We start from the raw sequence: 17319 nt of genomic DNA, 5'->3' as shown, positions 1-17319 counted from the left end.
CACCCATCCATCCGTCCACGCATCCATTCAATAGGGGCCATTCTGCACGGGGGAGGTTTAAGGAAGATTCTACAGAGGAGCTGACTTCAAATCAGATTTTGAAGAGTAAGTAGGAGCTAAGGAGGCAAGTATGACATGTGCAAAGGCCAAAAGTGTGAAGGTTCGGGTCAGCTCTGGGAACAGTGTTAATCTTGGGGAAGATAGATGGATGAGGCTGAGAAGGTGGTAAAGGGCTTCTCCAGGGACCTCACACCTCGTCAGGCTCACAGAACCCAGAACCCAGGTCAGCAGTTTCCTGACTTCCTCCCCAATGCCGATTCTAGACCAGTGTTCTTTCAGAACTACCAACAACGTTCCCAGTGCAGGGAAACGAGAGGGAAGAAGAGAAACCCTTGCTGCCCATATGTGGCATCACAAACATTAGAAACTGGACCTCCACCAGGGGTCCGATTCCATCGTCCACTCGATTCTACAGAGATATAGCTGGCATCTGCTACGTGCCAGGCACCGGGGACCAGCTAGACTGCCTGTGTCCTCTTTCCTGAAGCCTCCGCAGCCCCACTCTGTGTCTCCCTCGGCTGTAGCCCTGCATCTGCCCAGTGCAGGGAATATTCACAGCTGGCTCCCCCTTCCCAGGCAGGGTCTGCATCATACTCGTCTCTGTCTCACTGTCCCCAGCCCAGGGCCTGGGGCAGGACACAGCAGGAGCACCATTAAGGTTACTGAGTGAAATGAAGGCAGAGGAAGAAAGAAGGAGAGAGAAAAGAGAAGGAGAGAGGAAAGAAGGGACACCAGTCCTTGAGGGCCCCTCAAAACTGTCCTGAAGGAAAGGGGGCCACTGAAGGCTCCGAGTGAGAGCAGCTTTACGTGCAATGACCATTCCAGCAGCAAAATGCAGGACAAAGGGAGAGCTGCCTTTCCATCACGCCTGCCTTGTCCATCTTACCTGCTGGAGTATTTACCTCCCTACCTTTCAAGAGCCCCAGGAAAAAAAAGAGGCCATGATGCTGAGTTCAACTGTGTTAATCTTCCAAATCCTCATCCTTGGCATTTCTGCTTCGGGTCTCAGACACTGCTGGTATTCCTCGGCGTGTCTGTGCCTCTTAAAGATATAATTAAGCCTTTTTTTCCCTTTGAAAAATGTAGGTCCCCTCAGGCACTTCATCTTCATGTCTCGTCTCTGCTTTGTAAATTGCAGCTGATGTGCGGGGGATGCAGAAGCCTGAACACGGAGCACGAGAGTCCAGTGGGAGACCTCCGTCACCTCTCGGGGACTGTGGTCTGGATTCCAGGCCCCTGAAGCCATCTCCAAGCTTCTGCTGCTTGACTGAGGTTGCAACTGATTGTCTCCCCGTTGTTTATAAGGAGGAAGACCAGCCACGGAGTGTCTCACCAGCATGAGACACTGATCTATAAAGAGACCTGGAGTCACAGCTTAGGTTCCTATGCTGGTTCCTTAGCGACCAGCCGTGTGACCTTGTACGAGTCACCGTCTTTCTGAAGTTCAGCCTCCAACTCCCAAGTCCTGTGATTCTACAACCGACCAAGTGAAATGGCGTGAACAGAGTTGTCAAAGAGTATCTTGACAAAAAGGATGATCAATCTAGAGACTGCATGATATCTCATGCCAGTGGAAATTGTGCTTTTCAAAAGACAGAGATTCCAGTTAGAAAAGGAAGAGGGAAGAAAGCCACATGTCGGGACTTCCCTGGTGGTGCAGTGGTTAAGAATCCACCTGCCAATGCAGGGGACACGGGTTGGAGCCCTGGTCCGGGAGGATCCCACGTGCCGCGGAGCAACTAAGCCCGTGCACCACAACTACTGAGCCTGCGCTCTAGAGCCCGTGAGCCACGACTACTGGAGCCCGCGTGCCACGACTACTGAAGCCCCGCGCCTAGAGCCCGTGCTCTGCAACAAGAGAAGCCACCACAATGAGAAGCCCGCGCACCACAACAAAGAGTAGCCCCCGCTCGCCACAACTAGAGAAAGCCTGCGTGCAGCAACGAAGACCCAAAGCAGCCAAGAAATAAATTTATTAAAAAAAAAAGAAAGCCACATGTCCACATCATAAAAGAATAAGAAGTGATCACTACCTGAAATCAGGTTATAGAGTCATTTTTCTTCTTGGTTATCACAGTCCCCCCACTGCAGTGTGAGGCCAGAGGCCAATGGCACTGTCTTTCCTGGTCACGCTTGTATCTCTCGTTCTTGAACATAGTAGGTCCTTGGTTCTACTATGGACCGGACACACAGGAGGCACTCGGTACATGAATTGCTAAATGAATGAATGAACTAAAGATCAAAGTGCTAAGCACAATTTATAAAGTTGAAAGTTACCACCCAGAAATGAAAGTGTCGGAAAGAAATGAACAATAGTCAAAAGTCACTGGCTTTTCAGGCGTTGACCGCATGGCAGGAGGAAGGCGACACGTGACAGCCAGGTCTCACTGTCTGGCCCTGGTGGCCACCACACAGAGCCACGAGCAGGGGGAAGGTGACGAGTGGGCCTGTGTGGACAAGATGCTGGAACCCAGGAGCTCAGGAGGCCCAGGTGGTCTCGCCAAACACTAACACGATGGGCGACTGGAAAGGAGCAAACCATCACCCAGATCTCGGGAAATCTGCCTTGATAGGAATAACGATCTCTGCGGGCTAGCATTAACAGCACAGACCAAAGGCAAAGAGGAAAAATCAGGAACACGAGGAAATGCGGTTCCTACTTCTAAAGCAAACGGTCTAGAGTACTGATGGGCTTGGAAGGAGGTCCACAGCAGGGGAGGGAAACAGAAACGGAGGGGCCCCACGTGTCCACTGCTCCATCCTGTTCTCCCCACGCTGCTAGTGGGGAAGAATCATCGCCTTCCTTCCACTGGGGACGAGAATGAGGTTCTGGGGGCTGTATGTCCCGGATCACACAGCCCTCAGGGCACGGCGTCCATCCGGCCAGGACTGACCCCGAGCCCAGCTCTCTCCGCCCCACGGCATCTGCTCTCTCCTCACGGTGTGACGTGGTATGGAGGAAACTTTACTGCTGAGTCATCGCTATAGGGCAAAAATGGCAGAAAGGAACTAGAGGGTAATCACATCACTCACTGGCAGGGAAGGAATGGAGTTCCTGACACCCTGTCTTCTCTTCTTGCCCTGAAAAACGCTCAGGTAGGAGCTTAGAAAGAGGGGGACAGGTGTCTGGGCCACATATTCAAATACCAAATGGCACCCAACGTGCCTCAGCAGAACTTATCCTCCCGATTTCTTGCTTATGACAAATGCGCTTTCTCCACGGGTCTCCTGTGAGCTAAACCGGACAGTCTGGACAGCTGTAAGCAACTAAGAGTCAACCCCCAGGCTCCACGTTTCCCCAGAGGAGAAATAGAAGAAATGTCAGCTCCGCCCTGAACTTTTCAGACTCCTTCCGGGACGCGGGTCCAAACATTTCCAGGGCGCGTGGTCGGTATGGTCCCCACCCCCATCCACTATCTCCTCTCCCTCATCTCAGCTACACTCGTTGGGGCCTCGTGGTCCGAGGTTCCAGGAAGAGCAAAGGAGGTTCCGGTGGTGAAGTGAGTTCTGAACCTCAGGGTACCAGCAACAGCAAAGCAGGTCCCGAACCCAGATCCCTGCCTGCTGCCCTTTCCACCAAGCCACATGCCCTCGCCAGAGGAAGAGGAGGCCTGGGCAGTTTTCCAGAAGGGATTTACCGTCTGATGCACTTGCTTTTACCAACTTGGCCAAAACTGTGACTGTGATGGGAAGGGTGAGAAACCCTTTCCTCTTCCTCTGTGTGTCTCCCCGCCTGGATCAGCCCCTACCCACGTGCCCGCTGGGGTCCCTCCCTGGCCCAGTCCCAAGCTCATCAGCTCACTCACATCTCTCCAGATGCCCCCAGATGGGCAACTGGAACTCCCCCCCTTCCCCCAAACCCGATGCCCTTCCCCCAGGCCCCTGGGCCTGGCACTTGGAGTCCACAGGCCTCTTGCCCCAAGGCCGGAACTCTTCTCGACCGGCCGCCCAGCCCCTGGCCCACAGCAGGTGAGGCGCCCCTTGATTAGGCCCCGCCTCCCTGTCCAGCCTGGTTTCTCAGCACTGGCCGTACCCCGGCCACGCCAGACCCCTCGCAGACCCCCAAGATGAGCAAAAGCCACGAGAGGGCAGGAAGAGCAGGGGTCTGGCCAGCTCGGCCTGACTTAGACTGCAGAGAGACGGGTCCCCCCTCTGCTTTGCAGGCATTGAGGCTGTGCTACCTCCTTCTCCAGAGGCGATTAGGCCCCGAGGGATTAAGAGGCCCGCCTGGCTGGTGAGTACAGCCTGGGGGCCCCGAGCCCCCCCTGCTGCCGGGCTGCGCGGGTGCTGGGGTTACAGACAGTGAGAGCAGCGCCGGTCTGCGTCCTCACGGAGCTCTGGGCCCCCGGGGAGGCAGACACAGATGACGGGGCGTAGAGGCCGGTAAAGGTCAGCAAAGCTGCTTCGGCAGTGCTAAAGGGAAGCGCTCCGCTGGGACCCGCGACGGCGCCCGTGCGCGCATCACCAAGGACTTTGACCTGGAGCTCGATTCTGAAGGACAGAAACAGGCCTCGGGGAGGGGCTCAGGTGGAGGATTTCTGCTCTCAGTTTCCCAAGTGGGTGAGAATTAGGGGGGAGGGGCGAGCAAGGAGGCCAGCAGGTGGGCAGCGGCTTGGTGGCCCCGAGGAGCTGAGACCCTTTCCTGGAGTGATGGGGTCACTGCCAGACCTCAGAAGGAGGGGACATGCTGAGGTTTGGGGAGAACCATCCCTTTTTCTCCTTTCCTTCCCAAGAGGCACTAAGAATGAGCCCATTCAGGACACAGAGGGCTTCCTGCTGGCAGGGCGGCAGCCCGAAACACCCAAGCCTTCAGTTCCCTTTATCCCTGGCCAAGGCTCCACAGAGGCTCTTCCGGCACTGGATCCTCAGAAAGAGAATCATTTGACCAGCCAGTGACTGAACACTTGTTATGCAGTGACTCTATGTACTGTGTTCACGGCTACCAGGGATGCAGAGAAATTTCAGGACTGGGGTAGACCTCAAAGAGGAGGACTCTGCCTGCTGGTTCAAGGTCACAGAGGATGGTCATGGCAGCAGGAACCCCACACCGAGTTCCAACACGCTGTGTGCATGCCTCAGTCACGCCCCCTGAGCCTGGAACTCCCTCCGTGCCTCAGTTTCCTCACCTGGAGAATGGGGCCATCACCCACAGGCTTAAGTGACACAATACGTGTGTACAACATGCTGGAAGAGTGCCTGGCACATGGCAGGGGCCCAGGAGGGCTTGCTGTTAAGACAAAACTGTGATAATCGGGACCCAATACTTGGGTTCCTCAAGCCGCAGGCACGGATTGGACGTTCCATCTGGAAACACCCAACTCCGAGGCCACAGGAAGCATTCTCCATGACAGTGGTTGACGGTGGGTGTCTGGGTCCTCTGTGTATATATGGTTGTCAGGTGAGGCCGTCGGAAGATTCATATCATCGTCAGACTCTTTTTTTCTCATTTTGCACAACATGCCTCTACTGCTGTTTGACTGAAAACACTTCATTTTCTTAAAAAAAAGAATAATTTATGAATGTGCCGGTGATATCAAAGACTTTTCAAAAGGTGCATAACAGCAGCAGTAAGAGGGTCACAAATCATTCTGGACGCAGCCGATCCCCAGGAGAACCTCGGGAAATGCTAAGAGGCTGCTCTGGACTCACTTTAACCCCTTGGTTACTCTGGAAGTGAGCAGGCGAGTGTGACCCTGCAGCCTGCTGGGTGCCGGGCCCGGGTTACCTCCTAGTGGGTGTGTTGTGTGTGTGCATGCGTGCGTGTGCAAGAAAGAAAGACAAACAGGGTGATGGGGGCATGGCACAAATGATCCCCTCGTAGGCTCTTGCCTCTAGGAATTCACAATCGGTGGAAGAGAAGAGTCAAGCAGAAACTCACAATGTCATGCCCACCACACCCTTCCTGCTGGCACCAGCATTTCTCTGCTCCCACGCACGGCAGATCTTCTAGAAGGAGTCCCCAGAGCCACCTCCAGCACTCCCACTCCGGTGTCTCTCCCCTTGACCCCGCTGCACTGAGACAGCCTTGTCAGGGTCACCGTCAGCTGGGGCGATACTGAATCCGATGGTGAATCCTTGGTCCTCATCTGACCGGACTCACCATCGTTGACACGGCTCACTGCGCCTCCTCCTGGAAAGGCCTCCTCCTCCAGGCTGGCCTCCTCTCCTGATCTCCCCGACCTCTGAGCACAGGAGGCCGCAGCACCTGGTCTCTGGCCTCCTCTCTCCTCTGTCTACACTCAATTCCTTGGCAAGCTTGTCTGGCCTTGGGGCTCCAACTACCACGTGCTAACACCTCCCAGACTCACTTATTCTACCCCGCCTGGCCACGGGTGTGCCACAACAAGCCCCTCAATCTTGATGTCGAAGGGAACCTCTGACCTCCGCAAAGCTGCCATGTCACAGCTCCCCTGGCTCACCTGATGACAACCCTAGTCTCCTTGTTCTTTAGGTGAAATCCAAGGGGTCATCCCTGCCTCGGCACCTAATTTGTCCGCAAAGCCTGGCACCACCTCCCAGCACATCTGGTATCAGTCTACTGTTCGCCCCTCCTGCCGGGGCCACACGGTCAAAACTACCGTCATCTCCAGCCTGGATCACTGAGCTAGCCGCAGTGTCTTCCTGAGCCCAGCCTCACCCCGGAGCCCAGAGGGAGCCTTTATAATATTAGGTCATCTCCCTCCTCGTCCCGAAACCCTCATGTGGCTCCCACCTCTCTCAGCAGAAAAGCCAGAGCCGTTCCGACAGCCTCAAGACCGTGCCTCTGCTCTAGCTGCAGCCTCCTTGCCGTGATTCAAACACGCCAGGCTCGCCGCTGCCTCAGGAACTTTGCACCTGCTGTTCCTGCTGCCTGGAGCTCTTCCTCCAGATCTCCTCATGGTTCATTTCCTCAGCTCCTCGAGTCTTAGGCGAATGTCTCCACCACCAGATGTACAGTTGCTGCTCCCCACACGCTGCCCCCCTCCTCCCCTGCCTCTGCATAACACTCGCCACCGCCTGACAGTGTGGAGACTGTACTTGTTTCTTGTCTGCTGCTACCCTCTGGAATAAAACATGTATGAGGTAAGGATTCATGTCTGTCTGTCTTGGTCGTTGCTACATCCCCTGGAGCAGGGTCTGCACCCATTGGACACACACGTTATTTGCTAGAAGAATGAGTATGACAGGAGTCCTATAAGAAGCTCATCCAGGGTGCCCTGGGAGCACAAAGGAAGGAGCTGCACACTCTGCCTGTGGGGGGCATGGAGGGCATGTGAGAGGAGGTGATGGCTGACTTGGGCTTTGAGGGATGAATAGGAGCTTACCAAGAGGAGAAGCAGGTGGATGCTATGGCTAAAGTTCAGGAGAAGAGAGAGGCCATAAAATGTCTGGGGTCTGGGGCACGGGCTGGGGTGGCTGGAGTAGAGTGGAGGGGAAAGGAAGGGATGAGAGCGCTGGACGCCGGGGAGGAGAAAAGCAGGCTGAGGCTGAGGACGTCTCTCCAGCCAGGCAGCAGGTTTGGACGTGAAAGCTGGGGTTTAAAACCTGACAGAACCAGCAGCTACTGGCTGTGGGTGGGGCGGGGGGGAGGAGGAGAGCAGAGGGTCCCTGGCTTCCAGCTTCAGGAACAGAGTAGCTGCAGCACATTTCCCCGTGACACGGAAGTGCTCTGCTAAGAGAGGAAGATGCTCTGGCCAGGCTCGGGGGACCTCACAGCCAGGTGAAGACATCGGAGGCAGGTGTGAGAAGCAGCCCATGTGACGCATGGGTCCAGGGGCAGGAGCGGGCAGGTGTCCAGCGAGGAGCCCTGTGGCCCCTGTGTGCCCCCCTCGGGGTGGGGGGCTCAAAAGCAGGGCTGTGCCCCAGTGGACCCCTCTGAGCCCTGAGAGTCCTGCCCGAGCCAGGGGGCTGCCTGGGGGGTGGCCTCTGAGAGCTTCTGCACCTGTGAAACTGGGTGTCAGAAGCCCTCCTCACAGGGCTTGCAGGGGGAATAGCTGCATTTCTACGAGTCAGGACGGCGCTGGGCCTGACGCCTACGAACCTATCTCTGCTCCGCGGGGTCTCAGTGCAAGAAGCACAAAAAGTGTCAAAGTTTGTCCCCCTCTCGCGCCCCATCTCGCTCCTCTGAGAGACGCCCTCCTGCCCTCCCCGCACGGCCAGCCTCCAGGTGAAGTCGGGCCGAGGCCCGTCCCTGCGCTGTCACCCGGGAAACAACTTGGCTGTTGGCCAGGGTGTGGCCCCCCACCCCCCACCCCCCGGTGACGGGGCTGTGCCTCCCGGAGAAGAGAAAGCGCCTAATCCCTGGGATTTGCCGTGAAAGCCGGGACAGGGCGGATCACTCATCACTGGCAGGGATGGCTGCGCTGTTGTTTTTAGGTGGAATTTCTGAATCTCATTCGTAATGTGTACTGATCCCAGGCCAAGCTTTCCGAATCAGGCTGCCGGATGGGGTCAGCAGCGCATGTTTAACCCCTTAAGAGGTAATGATTTTGCAGAGGCGATCTGGGCCCTGGTAGCTGGGACCACTGAGGGTAACTTGAAGCCAGATGGCCAGGCGAACAAGCTCTTTGCTTTGCATGAGGCCTCGCCTGGCCAGGGGCAGAGGCACAGCTAGGTTGGTATCTTTTTTTTGTTTTTTGCGGTACGCGGGCCTCTCACCGCTGTGGCCCCTCCCGCCGCGGAGCACAGGCTCTGGACGCGCAGGCTCAGCGGCCATGGCTCACGGGCCCAGCCACTCCGCGGCATGTGGGATCCTCCCAGACCGGGGCACGAACCCGTGTCCCCTGCATCAGCAGGCGGACTCCCAACCACTGCACCACCAGGGAAGCCCTAGGCTGGTATCTTCACTCACAAGCTCTTGTACTGGGGCTGCTATGTACAGCTGACTAGGTTGTGCACTGCACATAGAAGCAGCTGCGAATGGTCCCCCCTAGGGTTTCTCAGTGCACAACATATTCAACTGTACATGGCAGCCCTGACACACACCACTTGTCTCTCCCACTGAGACATTAACAGGCACAGAGCCTACTGCTGGAAAGCAAGCACTCTCTGCTATAGGAATTCCGATGGCAGGATGCTAGGGAAGCCAGGAGGCAGCTTCTTGAAAGCAGGACCTGGGGCTTGGGTGTAAATTTGTTCCTCAGCAGCCAGCCCAGGGCTCGGCGTGGAGTAGGAACCCAGGATGCTCTTGTCGAATGAGTAAGATAATTCAAGGATGACAGAACTCGGGAGGCACAGCCTCCATCATTCTGCTTCAGGGTGGGCCCGACTGGTCAGCTGAGGCCACGAGATGTGCCTATTACATAGCTCCCAGGTAGCTGGAGCCACTTTGGGGCGAACAGTCCTGGCACCGTCCCACGTGCCTCCCTCTGGCCTGCTGTCCTGTCCTCTCAGGGAGCCCCGAGCTCTCACCAGCTCTCCCACTCCAAACGGCTTCCTCACAGTGGCTCATGTATCACCCTAACAACCTACCCAGTTACGTTAAAATACACACAACTCCTTCCAGTCCTCATAACCCGGCAAGGCAAGTATTATTATGGCAAGCTTGCTGAGAAGAAAACTGAGGCTCAGAGAGGTTATGAGACCTGCCTGAGGTCACACAGCTCGAAACAGAGAATCAAGCCAGAATTATGCCCAGAACATCTGAGCCCAAGTTCCATGCTCCCTCTGTGGCAGCAGAGACTCCACTGTGTTTTGCCCAAAAGGGGCCACCCCAGCCACTGATATTTTCAAACTTAACTTGAAATAGGGTAATAATCCTTATATGTTCACAGATGAAACTTAGAGTGCTATTTCAAAATGCAAAAGGTTTTGGTTCCCTTTAGGAGGGGGAGTGAGGATATCGTTACGAGGGTGGTACAGACCGGGCAAACTTAGAGGCCCCGCATCTTGCTTCAGTACAGACAGCATCGGCATTGGGAAAAAGTTTGGGTTCCATTAACATTGAGTTCCTGCACACCTACTGTGTGCCGGGTGCTGCTAGGACCTGTCACGTAATCATTTCATCTAATGACAATAATGGTGTCTGTGATTAGGGAATATCACTCCTCAACCTAATACAGGTAAGCAATCTCTGAGGTGAGCCAGCCAATCGCCATTCATTCAGACTTTACTGGGAGCAGGACTGGCTGCCACGGTGCCTCGCCAGGAGCTGAGGACGGGAGCGCTTCTGTTTCTCAGGGGACCCAGCGGAGGAAGCGGAGCTCAGGGAACAACCCAGAACAGACTCAACGTACAGCATACCTGCTTGTCAGCTGCAGCCCGTGGGACCCCGGGCCAGCACGTCAGCCTTTTCTTATAGAAACAGTGATGCCAGCCAAGGATCAGGAAGGCTGTTCACAAAACCAACCAGTGGGTCTAAAAAGCAGCTTCCGCTGAGCGCTGTCTAGTTCCTATTGGCTTTGGGGAGGTTTTAGCAGAAATTGTGGCCAAGCTGACCCTCAATATAGACAGACTTTTGCTTCCCCTCCTTAGAAAAATAGTTAAAAAGAAGTAGTGAGCAGGGAGGGGTTGGGGAAGGCTGAGGCTCAGACACCAGCTGCCACCCAGCGGCCTGGGGAGTCCAGGGGTGGCCCCCAGTTGCTGGGGCTGATGCTACACTGCCTGCGCCCATCTCGCCAGGGTCCCCATGAGTCATCTCTCAGGAGCCATTACCCGAAAGACCCCTTCTGGAGCAGCCCCCGATTACAGCCAGTACTCTGCTGAGCGAAGAACGCAACCGGGGCTGGACGAGGAAGGCTTTGTAGTGGCCGGAGAACACCTCAGGCGTTAACAAAGCATTTTCGCACAGGTCGAAAATGCATTCTTCGTTTTTCATTGACAGCTGGTGAAAGAGGAATGCAACAGGGTGGCTGTGAGGGGCTTTACAGAGACAGCAGCTCAGCTCTGCTTCAGAGCCGCCTTTATCCCTGCGAAGAACTGGTTTTTAAAGGATACATTAGGGGAAGGTCTGGCCTTTTTCGGTTCTTAATCGACTTGGGGTACTTTCTTCTTCTTCTGTTATTTGGGGGAGGAATGAACTCAATGGCGGCTCGTACGCTGGGTAATTTTCCGGGACACGAACTCGCGGTAACTTTGCCCGAGTCAACACCAGCTGTCCGCAGCCTCCAACTCTGGGTGTCTGGGGAAGACTGGGTTCTAGGCCTGCTCTGCCCCCCAGCACCAGGGGGCCTAGGACCAGCCTCCTGCCCTTTCTGGCCATCGCTCCTTCATCCGTTAACAAGTCTGCAAACAACCCGGGCCCTGTGGTTTTTCCATTGCTCAGTCTCAGGTGGTCATTTACTCTGCTCCCTCCTTTGCCCAAGGGAGGTGATCACATCCCCTGAGGCATCTGTAAGGACCAAGCAGGGATGCGGGGGTGAGCGAGCAGGGATGCGGGGGTGAGCGTGCCCAGCGGTGGTTCCCAGGGCTGCTCAGACTGGTCTCAAGTCCATCGCAGGTGGACAGGCCTGTGTCCAGGGCCAGCGTGTGCCAGGGTGGCTACCCCCAGAGCCCAGAAGCTCCTGGAGGGCACAGAAGCTATTTGGTTCATTAGAGGAGCAGGAAGGAGGTGGGGAGAGGGAAGCCCAGGGAAGAGACCCCAAGCAGACAAACAAGGCACCGACCGGAGGGTACAGAGACCAGAGCCCAGCACAGCCTAGGTCCCACCTCAGCGAGACCCTGCCCCCTCTGGCCTTGGTCCTCCACCTGGGAGAGGGCATTGGTAAACTCCAGGGGCCCAACCGGACGGGACGTCCAGCAAATGTCCTGAGAAGTTGAAGAGGCCGGGCCTACCCAGGAGGCCGGATCACAGGCAGGATGAATTCCCAAGGGCCAGCCTGGGCCCTCCCCCAGCACCAGAATCCAAAGACCGGGGCCCATGTGACGAAGCACAGTGAGGAGAGAGGCTGCTCTGTCTCTGCGGCCTGGGCGTCGCCTCTCACACCAGGGGTCTGTCCTGTTCCCCACCTTACCCCGAGTCACCCTGGGAAGATCGGCCAGCCCCCTTGCTGCCCCCTCTGCCAAAGAAGAATTTGGAAGAGGTGGCCTCCAGGAGCCTCCAGGCCCTGAGATGCCAGGATTTTCTGCCCCAGGGGATGGGAAGCCAAGAAGTCGAGACTCCCAGGTTGGTTCTGTTTGGAGTATAGATGCGGCTAGAAAACTGTGCCGCTGAGCACCGGCTCCGGGCCTGGCCGCTGCCCAGCCCCTGGCGTGGGTCACTTCAGGAAGGCTTTAGCTGGGAAGTGAAGGCACACACGGTACAGAGCCCGCCCCCAGGGAGGCCTCGGCCGGAGACGTTTGCCACTGTCTCTCCACCACCGCATTTTGATGATCTGTTTATGCGCCGCACACCCCCTCCCACCCTGGTGGAATGCAAAGCCCTTAGGGGCAGGGGCTGCATGGTATTGACCCATCTCTGTACCCACAAGGCCGGGCCCAGGGCCTGGTACAGGGCGGGCTTGGGAAGAATGCAGAAATGCGAAGAATGAATGAGTGCGTCGTCAGAAGGTTCTGATTCCAACTCCTGTGGTTCCGAGAGCTGTGAACTGCCCCAGGGTGGGCTGTGTTGCAGCCACACCTGCAGGCCCAGCGCCAAGCACAGGGCTGGCTCAAGGTGGGCTTCGGTGGCCGAGATGACCCCACTTCCTCCTGTCTGCCCTCATCCCCAGGCGCCCGAAGATCCCTTAAGTGTCTCTTCACCTAACGATGGGGGAAACTGAGGCCCAGGGTAGGCAGTGACTGAAGCGCAAGCGGCAAGTTTTAAGCCTGCTGACGACCAAACTGCATGCCCTCCCCCCGGCATCCCAGTGCGAGCTAATGTACCATTAACTGTAATTAACTAATTATTCCTGCTGCCAACTAGCGGAGGAGGAGCCGGGGGTGGGGGCCCCCCAGATGACTCAGTCATGTTTACAACATGCAAACCCACTTAAGAGCTTGTAAAGTCGCTATAGATGGCTCTTTGGCAACAGGGGAATAACCATTCCCTATCTTCAGCTGCAGCTCGACAACGGTGGTGGCTGGGGGCCTAGGGGACCGGGGTTCTGAGGTCCAACAGCGCCACCTACAGACCATGTTCCAAAATGCTCGGCTCCAGGACCAGCCGAGTGGGCGCTCAAGACCTCACAAAATCCAGGGGGCCTAAGAGACCACGAGGCCCACTCCTGCCCACCCTATGCACGACGAGGAGACGGAGGCCTAGGCGAGGACAGGCCTGGCCCTCAGTTGCTCAGCTGCTTTGAAAACGCGAGTCTACATTTACGTCCAAAGTGGCAGATGTGATGGTTTTCATTCTCCATGAATTTGAAGTCTTTAAAGCGTGACAGTTCAGGAGAGGCACCGAGAACAGCTTCCCAGACGCACCCGCTTCTGCTTCTCCCCCTCCCGGCCAGCCCTCCCTCGGTGCTGAATCTCGGGGTGTGTGTGTGGGGGGGGGCTGTACGTGCACCTTGATGCGACTTCAGTCCTCCTACCCAATGACACGCGGGAGGGGACAAGACCGGACACCCTGCAAGGCGAGCCAGGCCCTGACGCCCGTTAGCTATTCCTCTGTTGCACCATAAGAATAAAGATCGTATCAGCTCCCACGATGGGGCAGCTGCGCCGCGTCCCCGGACCAGTGCTTTACCTGTGTGACCTTGTCTGAAATCCATGTTTGAAATCCATGAGACGCAGAGACCTAGTTAATCCACCCTTTGTAGGTCGGGAGACTGAGCCCACAGGGGTCTCCCCGAGAGCTGGCGGCTCCACCACCCTGATGCTCCTCACACTGTGATTGGCTGGGGTGTGTGTGTGGGGGGGGTTCCAGCTGAGCCCTGAAGGACCAGGGGACTCAGATGGGAGCCGGGCTGGTTCCCAACAGGCCTCGGCTACGCCGCTGGCTGGGAGGACGAGGGGGAGTCTAGGTGGACCTGCCGTCTCCGGCCACTCACCCACGGTCATGCCGTCCATGTAGCGCTTGATGATATCGAAGGAGTCGCGGAGGTTCCCGTCTGTTATGTCGAAGATGATGTCAGCGTGGTTGGCAGGATACGCGGGCGTGATGGCCCGGAGGAAGATGATTTCTGCAGAGAGAAGCACGGCATGGAGAGCGTGCAGCGCTGGGCCCTGGGACCCTGGAAATGCCCCCCAAGGCAATGACGACCCAACATGAGGGACCCCCTGCATGGAGAAGGTGGAGGGCCCCTCAGGGGCCCTAGATCATAGCCTGTCCCCGCTTCTCATCAACGGGGAAGCCGAGGCCTGGAGCGCCTGCGAGTCTTCCCTAAGACTGATCATGGAGCTGATCAGAAGCAGGGCCGGTGCTAAAGGAACTGGTGATGATTCGGGAGTCTCCCTGACGCTGGGGAGATGGGGAAGGGGGGTGGATGACGGGATATGGGCGAGAGGTCAGAAAGGGCAAGGGAGCAGGCTGGTCCCCTGCCCCACAGTGATGTGGGTCAGAAGCCACTTCTCAGGCCGGGCCGGGCAGTTTGGTGGCTGTATCCGTCTCCCGGGCCACCTGACATGAAGCCGGCAACCTGCCCTGGGCGGGGAGCACGAGGCCCCGATTTACCCCCGCTCTGTGTTGTCTCGGGTCGTGGGGGGGGAATGTCCTCTCTCTGGGCCTCAGTTTCCTCATCTGTAAAGTGAACGAGGCAGCCCGCCAGGGCCTATCAAGGATCCTCTCAACGCTAATGGTCAAGGTCTGGACCGCCTGGGCCCGAGATGCCGACAGGTGTCTCTAACCACACCCAGTTCCCGCTAGAACAAGATCATGGATCGGCACTGGCCAGGAGGCCACAAAACCGGCCATTAGGGATTCGGGAAGGATTTGTGGTTTGGTGGAACCCGTCATTCTGCATAAGGCGAACAGCAGTCAGTGATTTTCTCCGACCCAAGTCCGCGCACCCTGTGAAGATTCTGTGCCTCCCCTTTTCTAGAGGAAGGAGTGGGCAGGCGGGGCAAGGGCCACCGGCTCCCGCAGGCAAGCACATCCCGGGGTGCCTCTGGTGCCCTCCCACCCCCGTGGCCAGGCTCCACGCTCCGGCACGTGCACCTGCATTACCCCCCAGGACCCCGTTGCCGCGTGTAAACACAGGGCAAACTGTCCGTCTTCCCTGAGATGGTCAGAGGGCTCTTTCTCATCACTGTGTCCCAGAGCCTGGCCCGAGCCTGACACATCGGAGGCTCAGTCGACGTTTACAGAGTGAATCCTCATGGCGAGCTCCCCTGAAGGCCTCCACAGAGGGAGGCGGTGTCTGGAGACCACACCAGCCCTGGCACGTGGGCTGCACACCCCGAAGCAAGGCATACGGAGAAGCACCCCGTCCACAGCCCTCTGCCGGGCGCCAGGAGCCCGCTGCCTTGGGACTGCCTGTGTGAAAAGGGGGCTGTGATGGCAGGTCTACACTGCAGGCCAGGAGCTGCCGGGCGCAGGGCACACTGACTGCTTTATGCTGGGCTCCCTGGAGCTGGTCTGGCCGCACCAGCCTATCTGCCCCTTGGTCTCCAGGATGATGCTTCTGTATGCAAATAGCATCAGTCCCAACCCTCTACTGGCTCCCAAGGCCTAGGAGTTGAAGCCCCAACTCCAAGTGCAGCCTCCCGCTCTCACCCTTTCAGGCCCTCTCTTGCCAAGCCGTCCACCACTCCAGCCAGAAAAACTTGGCTTTGTTCCTCGAAGGTCTACACTCCGCACTCACCTCCAGATGTCTCCGTTCTCCCCACTTTCACTAAGTTGCCTCCTACTGACCCCTCAGGACCCAGAGTGGAGTCACTGCCTCCTGGAGGCCCCCATAGCCCCGCGCTTGGCACAGAATCAACACTTGATAGCTATTTGTTGAACAACTGTAACCCCTAAGAAGAGACCCCCGAACTGAGAGCTGGGAATGGGCTGGAACGGTACCGCCATGTAGTCTGGGGACACGGAGGAGATGCAGAGGCAGGGAGGGGTCTGCATTCCAAACCCCAAACCCACACCCCAACCAAGGAGTGGCTCCTGCAGGCCAAGCTCTCAACTCCAGCAAGGGGGCTGCCTGGCAAGGAAGCTCCTCCAGACGACGGCCTCCCCCGGGACCCCTACGCCGGTTCCAAGCCGTGGGAGCGGCCACTCACCTTCGGGGCGGGTGAACTCGCGGAAGGTGGGCAGCGACACGACAGTGTGGGAGATGGTGTGCACTGGGTCCAGCACGCAGGTGACGTCATTGGGGCGGCAGGACTTGATGCAGCGGACGGTGTCTGTCTTCTCTTGGCGGAGCCTGAGGGGAACCACAGCACAAGAAGCGATGGGAAAGGTGGAACCAGCACTCCCACAGAGACCGGGGTCCGGGGAGGACAAGCAGGTGGCCAGGCGGGACCACCTGTCCCAGAGATGGCTCCGTCGGAGACCCGCACTGGCCTCTGCAGCCCGGCTGCTCCGAGAGGATGCTTCTCTGCCCTTGCTGCAAACTGGACCAGAACCCAAACCCCCGAGACACGCCCCGGTTTCCGTCCGTCCCGGCTGGGATAAGCAAAGCTTTGCTATTTGCCAACTATACGAACTGAGCTTCAGTTTCTACAACTGCAAATCACATTCATTCGTTCACTTGCTCAACAAGTGTGTTTTGAGCATCTGCTGGGTGTCAGGCACCAGGGACACCAAAGCAAACAAGGGAGACAGGGTCTGGCTTTCCTGGGGCCCCGGGTCGGGGGGCTGCAGGGGTAATAAATGAGGGAGCGTATGTAAAGCACCCAGCTTGGCGCCCAGCACAAAGCGGTCAAATCTCCAATGTCACGCGATGGACGGGGAGGAAGGAAAAGGGGCCCAAGTTTGTTACAGGTCTAGCGATATTTTCAAAACCTCTTTATCATAAAATAAAACACAAATGCAAGAGCTACACAAAACAAAGGTACCACTGAATGAGTATTATAAGGCAAACCACTTTATAATCAGCACCCAGGTCAGGAAAGAGAGCTTCACCTGCCACCTGAGGGCCCTTCGTGGGCCCCAGACCCGTCTCAACCCCCTCGTGCACCCCCAAGGTAACTCCTGTCCTGACTGTCCTAGCAATCACTTACCTGGGTTCCTTCACATCTGTGTCACGTAAGTGTGCATCTCAAGACACTATCGTTTAAACTTGTCCATTAAAACATTTCTGTTATATCTTTCTCTTTTTATTTATTTGGCTGCGCCGGGTCTTAGTTGCAGCACGTGGGATCTTTGTTGCGGCATGTGGGCTCTTAGCTGCAGCATGCGGGCTCTTAGTTGTGGCATGAGGGACCTAGTTCCCTGACCAGGGATCGAACCCGGGCCCCCTGCATTGGGAGCGTGGAGCCTTACCC

At 57.0% G+C, this 17319-nt stretch overlaps 1 protein-coding gene across 2 annotated transcripts in view; it reads right to left on the bottom strand.

The window, feature by feature from the left end:
- FBLN1 (fibulin 1) overlaps nucleotides 1-17319 on the bottom strand; it is a 78973-nt gene that overhangs the window by 4965 nt on the left and 56689 nt on the right. For both annotated transcript variants that reach the window (XM_060025815.1, XR_009521269.1), the window contains 2 exons: nucleotides 16114-16256; nucleotides 13950-14081 (listed from right to left, as the gene is read on the bottom strand). In XM_060025815.1, the coding sequence (XP_059881798.1) occupies nucleotides 13950-14081; nucleotides 16114-16256 (275 nt within the window). Of the gene's footprint in view, nucleotides 1-13949; nucleotides 14082-16113; nucleotides 16257-17319 lie in introns of those variants that run through there.

Source organism: Delphinus delphis, chromosome 11, assembly GCF_949987515.2.
Source record: "Delphinus delphis chromosome 11, mDelDel1.2, whole genome shotgun sequence".
Classification (NCBI taxonomy): Eukaryota; Metazoa; Chordata; class Mammalia; order Artiodactyla; family Delphinidae; genus Delphinus; species Delphinus delphis.
This window is presented reverse-complemented; position numbering and strand designations above follow the sequence as displayed.